This window comes from Nanorana parkeri, unplaced genomic scaffold, assembly GCF_000935625.1.
Source record: "Nanorana parkeri isolate BGI_ZX_2015 unplaced genomic scaffold, ASM93562v1 scaffold75, whole genome shotgun sequence".
Lineage (NCBI taxonomy): Eukaryota > Metazoa > Chordata > Amphibia > Anura > Dicroglossidae > Nanorana > Nanorana parkeri.
In genome coordinates this window covers 2,160,460-2,168,368 of record NW_017306343.1, presented here as the reverse complement: position 1 = coordinate 2,168,368, position 7,909 = coordinate 2,160,460, and the positions used below count along the sequence as shown (strand labels likewise).

The following is a 7,909-nucleotide window of genomic DNA, read 5'->3' as shown; positions in this document are numbered from 1 at the left end:
CGAGAGGGGTGAGGAGGAGAGAGAGAAGCGGCACACCCCCGCAAGCCGCAATAGGCCAGCGTTTAAAAGATACATCTATTGTAGTGGCTATGGGAAGAACATTCCTGTATAGTCACATTAGTATAAGGCATTCAGGCAGTAGTGGTAAGACCAAGGCACAATAGGCAAAAATAAAGTAAAATATAAAACCGGTGCAGTAGGTGTCGAGCCTCAACCCTCGTTTGGAGGAGGGTGCGACTGGTACCGAAGGACTAGGACCCCTCCGATGAGAACGTGAGCGGGCCCTCCTGCGCCGTTGCGGCAGGATCTCCTGCGGGATGGGACTCTCTCCAGTGAACGGTAGGTCTAGCCAATCCGGGACAGGGACCGGGTCAGATCCAAGGAAGCCAAAAAGATCCGGGAGTTGTGATGGACACCGCAAATGGAAAGAGCCGGGGCCCTTACGGATCTGGATACTGAAAGGGTGCCCCCAGCGATAAGTGGCTCCAGCTTGGCGGATGTTATCCAGTAATGGCCGCACGGACCTTCGCATGGCTAGGGTAAGGCGTGAGAGGTCTGGAAGAAGCTGTATGGAGGCGCCATCAAAGTCAATTGGGCCGCTTCTCCATGCTGCACGGAGGATCTCATCTTTGATGGAAAAAAAATGTACTCGACAGAGGAAATCTCGAACGCGGTTGGGATTCCCCAGGTTACCTCCCGAGACACGGTGTACCCTATCCAGCTCAATGGCTTCATTAGGCGATTTCCCCAACGCCAAGTTGAGTATGGCCTTCACCGTAACTTGTAGATCAGGGCCTTGGGTGGCCTCTGGGATCCCCCTTAGGCGGATGTTGTTGCGACGGCTCCGGTTTTCTCCATCCTCTATGCGCAGTTGTACCTGCTGAAGGTGGGAGCGGTGAGTAGTTTGGGCTGCTTCCAAGGCCTCCAGTCGGGTCTCCTGAGCCATCACTGAGGCTGACAGAGTTGCGAGACTGGAATCAGTGGCAGTGACTCGCCTGCTGAGTTCCTTGACTTCTCCCCTTAAGGCCCCCTCCAACCTCGTGGCCCAAGAATCAAAATCTGCCCTGAAGGCAGCGAAAAGGTCACGTACCTCTGTAGCCATGGACATGTCTGAGTCCAGGGGGGCCGTGGAGTGAGGCTGGGTGTCGGGAGGCTGGAGCGGCAGCAGAAGATCCTGCGTCCTCTGTCCTGTGGCCCGCATTGAGGAGCGGAGATTTTGGGCGGTGTCTGCGGCTGTGTGGGGTCCGGCTTCGTCGGCGCGACTTTCGCCGCCATGCTGCGGCCTAGTGGAGTGGTGGTTACGAGCGGACGCCGTGTAAAATATGTGGCGATTGTCTCTGGTAGATGTGGATGCAGGGGCAGCAGGGGGGCTTCGGCCGTCGGGCATAGAGAGAAAAAGGCTGTCGGTAGGTTATAAAAGTCTGCTGAATATAGCCCCGGTGCAGTAGAGCTCACGGCTGCACGTCCTCACACCACCATGTTCGGCCACGCCCCCCCGGAAATTCTTTTTTATATTCTTTTATGGTTATAAACAAAAAACATACTTTTTTTCTTTTCAGTATGGTCCATGTGAAAAAATAGCTTATTAATATTTTATATTTTCTGCTTACAGCCAGCAGGGGTAGTTCTAAGCAATGGCCAGCAGAGGCTGCTGAAAACTATACCTGAATAAGTCTGATGAGACACATGCATCCCTTTCTCTCTGCCAGCAGAGATGGTAATGTGTTTTCTCGTGGGTTAACATAATCGGCCAGAAAACATGGAGCTGACAATAGGCTTCTTTTTAGAAAGTCTGGCATACCTGATAGATGATGTCTTGGCTTTGTCCTGTACTAAAATGTTTGTACACTTTTTATCAGTACAAGTTCCAAACTTTTCCCAAAGTTAAATTCACTTTCTTTCATGCATGTAGGTAAAAATTACAGCCTTCTATGGCAGAACTGGTGTAATTGATGATAGCATTTTTTTCACAATGGAGTCGCTAATACTTCCTGAAGGCTATAAACCTCAGTCTAAAGACCTGGTTAATGCAGTAGTAGTGGAAAGCAGCCAGTCCTGTTATATCTGGAGAGCCTTGTGCATTGCACCAGCTAGCAGAAACAGGTAGGTTTCATGTTTTGCTGTGAAGACCCCAACACTGTTTGTATTTCTCATGTGTTTACTTTGCTTATCTTAAAGGAAACATTTGCATGTTCAGTGAGCCATATTTTGAATTTGTATTGTAGTGTATACCTTACTTATTGTTATGACTCACATTTTACAGGAAATTAAGGGAAATACCACAACACAGACAACAGTTAAGATGCCAGACATAAGTTCTAACCCTTCCCAACTCTTAATTAAAAAAACAAAAAGTGCTAGAATTGCTTTTTCTATCCCTGTTGCAGAGCTTTCCATTACTTTCTCTCCCATTGAACACACAGGAATACACAGTATCCACACATTCTAAAAACAGATGTTAAACTTTACATTGTTAAAGAAAGAAATCTTCCTTTTTGATTCTGGCATTGATTCTGACATTGATACTGTTTGATGCTGAACCTGATGTGTGAAAGTTTGTGATATTTGTTAATGGGGAGTTCTGCTCACAGCAATGCCTTGGGTGTCCCTCTGCTGGTAATAAGTGTTTATATATCCTCAGTCAGAATTGTATTGCATTTGTATCCGTGCCAAAATTTCCCCTCGACTCAAGTTCTAAAAACAGTTGCAGGTTAAGCATTATTTTGAGACAGAAACATTTCCCAGCTAGCCTGCAAAAAAATCCCCCATAAACAAATAACACTGTCTAACAATTTGCGTTAAAACAGAGTTTTTAGTTGAACAACTGTTGCAAAATATGTTGCCTCGCCAAGGCTCCTCCGTGCATCGTGATCCTAACTCTAATCTATGAGAGCCTCCATCTTGCAGCATAAATAGCAATGGACACATTAAGTGATGAGGCCGCTATAAATTGATTTGTGTGGTTGCCACATATGGTTTGTTGGATTTTGTGTGGGGACACACTGGGGACTTCAGCAGCCATTGTGATGTGTTGGGCTTTAGGTGTGTGCCTTTAAGGAGGAATTGGCTACATCCAGGCATACCTGCACTCAATTTATCCTTTGCTATATATGCTATCCTCTGCAAGATGGAGGCTCTTATGGATAAGGGTCAATTCACATCAACTGCTGCACAAACAGCACATTGGCCGGTGTGTAGTGCCTGACACAGTGCCGATCCTGGCACATCGCACCATGTACACTTTTTTTTTTTTGTTCGGCGGCTCGGGAGGGCGTCAGGAGGAAGGGAGCTCTGCTGTGAATGCAGAAGTGATGTGTATTACATCACTTCTGCATTTACCTGTCAGTCATCTGGCTGCTATAGCCAGAGAAAAGAAGCAGATCTCTGCTTCATCAGCTTCTTTTGGGGTCCACAGGTGACATTAGGGGTCAAAGAGACCCCTAATGTCTCCATAAAGAGGACCTGTCAGTGTGCTTTGCTATCTAACTATGTGATTGTTATCCCCCTATATAATAGCAATAACAATAAGTGCAAAAAAAATATATAAATTTAAAAAATAAGTCACATATAAAAAAAGTTTAAAAAAAAAACCCAAAATGTTTAACTCCCCCACCCCCACGTTTACGCACATATAAACGTAAATATGCGTCCGGTGCACCAGCGCGCGAAAATGACAATTACGCTACACACGTTGCATATCGCCGCGAACGTCGCAGTGAGAGCAATCATTTTCGGGCCATCAATCACTGATAACACTAAACTGATGAGCGGTAAAAGCTTTTAAAGCCTCGCCTGTGACCAATTTTGGGTATTATCGTTTTTTTGAGGTTTCGCGTGCGCACGCAATTTTAAGGCTTGACATGTTTGGTGTCTTTTTACCCGACGTGTCCAAGTCTTTTATAGTTTACCAAAAAATTGGCTAATAATAAATGTTTTATCATTTAATATAGGGGAAACAGTTTTTTATTTTTTTTAAATCGGTAATTTTTCCTTAATATAGTAAAAAATAAAAACCCCAGTGGTGAATAAATACCACCAAAAGAAAGCTCCATCTGTCCCCAAAAAATGGTATAAAATTAATTTTCAGTACAGCGTTGCATGACGGAATAAATGTCAGTCAAAGTACCGCAGCACTGAATACTGAAAAATGGCCTGGATAGGGTTTAACACTGTGGTCTTTAAGTGGTTAATATGTAAATGAATAGGTTCTAGGTCTGAAGGGGGTGTCAACTGGTTAAAGAACTTTATTGAAGTGACATTTCATTTAGTTCCATGGGCACAGCAATGTCCGAGGTGGTTGTACCACGTCGCATCCCAGTGCACTTTTTAAAAAAAGTAAGCCGTACTTTATTCAGGGCATACCACTATGTTCCCACTGCAATGCTGTGGTGTGAATGGTTCCCATCTGTGACGAGGCAAATTTCCCTGTCTTGCATTGGGGCTGCACTGGCCAAAGCACCCCCAGCACATATAGTGTAAATAGACAGAACCACACTACACAGAGGGGATTTGATGACGGAGTTTGACTTCCACGTATTTTGCAAAAACTGCAACTCAAACCTGTTTTTAACCTATTGTTACAGTGTAATTAGTTGTTTTTTGGGGGTTTTTTTTGCAGGCTAGTTAGGTGCAGTTTGGCAAATTTTGGTTATATGGGGACTTCATTGAACAGGAAACCTAGATGCGCTGCTTGGCATACACTGCACCTGTTCTGTTGTTCAGTGTGCATTCTGCTTTGCTACTTATATGCTTATTTTAGAGTTAAAGCTGAACTCCAAGCAGATATAAAAGAGACAGCATAATGCAGCTCTGCAATCATTAATACATCCTTTTAAATATGGGATTTTTTAAAATGCAAATTGTAAATATTTGGATCTGATCTAAAATCTGCCTTTTTATAGTCTCTGTACAGCAGGGTTGCAGTGTGAGAGGAAGAAGCAGCACAAGGAGCCATGCTGATAGGAGAAATCAGAATGACATCATCACTGTGCTGCTTCTCCTTTCACTGGCTATTCACAGTTTGGGTTGGGTCCAGGATGGCCAAGGCTTAAAAGAAGTGTGTTGAATGATGCTGGCCATCAGACTGAGGATTGGAAGTAAAAGTACAGCAGGGGAAGTCTGCCTATTGAAGGTGAATATTGCAGCAATGTTTGTATTTAAATGGCCATATAATTTATTTTGCCATCAAAATTGTGTTTTTTGCTATGGAGGAAAAAATACATGTTTCTAGAGTATGTAACCTCAGTTCTTCTATGCAGTATGTCAACATCTGACGAAGACCACATCGACAGCCAGTATGCTGCTGCTTTGATGATGAATAAAGGAGGCTTAGAGATTTCAAGAATGACTCATTTTGGAGTGATCAAACAAGGACAGACTAAATCCCTGCAAATTTATATAGAGTATGTTACCATGTTGTTGTACTAGACTTTGTAAATTATTTTACCTACATTTAGTTATTTTATAAATGGCACTAAACAGAAATCTGAGGAGAACAATAGAATTACAAGTCCTTTAAAACACTTCACTAGCGTAAACGCTCAAACCCTAAATAAAGTTCATAGATATTGTACACATAAATAGCAACCATTCATAACACTTTTCATCAAACATCTTTAGGGGCGATGGTTCCTTCCGTGTGTATAAAATAAAAGTTGCAATAGTTTGGATAGAGTGGGGAAGAATTACTGCTATCTGGAGCTCCATTAGAGAGACTTACCTTCCCTTCCTGTCCCGATGACAACTATTTCACCAGATGGAAGGATAGTTAACCTTACCTTAAAGGAGAACTATGGGGTTAAGGCTTTTCCCCATAGTTCTCCTCAGAGTAACGGGAGGACACAAACTAGCGTCCTCCCGTCACCCTAGGCTCAGTATACCGCGAGCTACAGCTGCTGCTCGCGGTATACTAAGATTCTGAAGCGGATTCCCGACAGTTATGTCTGGATCCGCCCAGCTGCGTGACTTGACAGCTGGCTCTGCCTATCTAGAGGCAGAGCCAGCTGTGCCAGTCAGCGCTGGCGGAGGGGGGAATCCAGCCCCTCCCCTGTCATTGTAGAGAGTCGTGACAGGATCGAGAGGTGACCGAACGCCGGTATGTGTTCGCTCACCTCCCGATTTACTGAGCCGACCTGTGACAGTCTCATTGTCACAGGTCGGCTAGAACTATGAGGTGAGTGAAAAGCACTCACCTCATAGTTCTCATTTAATCTTGGTAAAGAAATAAGGGTTAATGTCAGGGTTGCAGTAAAAACCTGACTGGGCCGTACGCCTTACCCACTATTCAAAACTAGAAAGAACATTTTTGGCTTGACTTAACTTTAAGACCTTTTTAGGACAGTGGGGTTGATTTACTAAAGTAGTATAGAATGTTTACATAGTAAAGTGTATTTTCAATTGGTTTAGTGAATGAGTGTGAGTAACATCCTGTTTTCTCAAGTATCAGCTGCACTCCACCGGTATAGTGTAAAATCAGCATTTATTGTGTTGATTCCACCTGGCCCAGATGGTGAAGCGTGTAAGGAGAAGGCATGGGGTATTGTTTGGTGGTGTATACTCATGGATTTTTATTGGAAACAACACAATTTAAAGCTGACTTTTTTACACATGCAGTATGCTGGTGGAGTGCGGCTAATACTTGAGGATTCATCTGAGAGGTGAGAACGCACCTTTTATGCTGCGCCTATCGTGCCTTGTTGGTGTATGACCGATAGAATCAGAACGGTGGGATTTTGATACATAGCATCCTGTTTTTTGTTATTTTTCTTTGCACATATTTAAGTATTCTTAGAAAAGTTAATTTTCACTTAGCTATACCTTATTCATTAAGAGAAATGAAAATTAACTTTGCAAAATGAGGATGTTCTATGCCTTTAGTAAATTGGCCTCAGTGTCTCGTTAAAAAATAAATGTGCGTGTGTGTATATGTCGGGTATATTGTTATCACCGACTCAAGGTTGTCCTGTTCACACATAGTCCCAGGACTTTTAATGTTTGCTTCAACAAAGCGCCTCAGTGGTACTTCATACCCTTTAGCCACTTCCAGCAGCTTTCCACACACCTTGTGTGCCTGGCTCTCTCAGACTTTCAAATCCTCCAGCCTCCTGGGCTGTTCCTTTTGTGGCTCCACCACACCACCTGGCTTGGCCCTCCTGTGTCTCCAGCACACATCACACTGCCTCTCCTCTGAGCTCTGGTCTGGACTCCTTATGAGGCTGCTCTCAGCCACCTGTTCAGCCCAGACTGGTCATTGGCAACCCCTGGCCCCACAACTGTAGATTACATCCCACCCAGAACTCTAAGAAAGCTCCAGATCCCAGCTACATTTAGAAAAAGCCGGAAGAATCAGAAAATCCAGCTTCCTTTATAATATATAACACTGCAAACGTTTTAGGCAGGTGTGAAAAAATGCTGTAATGTAAAAATGTCTTCAGAAATAAGTGTTATTAGTTTATTTTTATCAATTACATAATGGAAAGTAAATGAACAAATCAATAAATCCAAATCAATATTTGGTGTGACCACCCTTTGCTTTCAAAACAGCATCAATTTTTCTAGGTACATTTGCACACAGTTTTTGAAGGCACTTGGCAGGTAGGTTGTTCCAAACATCTTGGAGAACTAACTATAGATCTTCTGTGGATGTAGGCGGCCTCAAATCTTTCTGTCTCTTAATATAATCCCAGACAAACTCCATGATGTTGAGATCAGGGCTCTGTGGCAGCCAAACCATCACAGCGCTCATTCCAGAGAACCTCTTACACATAATTCCTGAATGATGATATCAGCCCTAGTGTACTTGCTTTAATACTTTCTCCATCTATAGACAATATATTAACTATATCCCTCACCAGGACCGAGACAAAAAACTAATAGGTTTTAAGTTTTTGGGGGTTTTTTTATGGGGGGG

The 7,909-nt window shown here is 43.5% G+C and overlaps 1 protein-coding gene across 1 annotated transcript in view; it reads left to right on the top strand.

Moving 5' to 3' along the window:
- Positions 1-7,909, top strand: part of MOV10L1 (Mov10 RISC complex RNA helicase like 1) — an 84,667-nt gene that overhangs the window by 29,881 nt on the left and 46,877 nt on the right. Inside the window, exons 5-6 of the mRNA XM_018576723.1 lie at positions 1,913-2,103; positions 5,259-5,402. Of these exons, the coding sequence (XP_018432225.1) occupies positions 1,913-2,103; positions 5,259-5,402 (335 nt within the window). The remainder of the gene's footprint in view (positions 1-1,912; positions 2,104-5,258; positions 5,403-7,909) is intronic.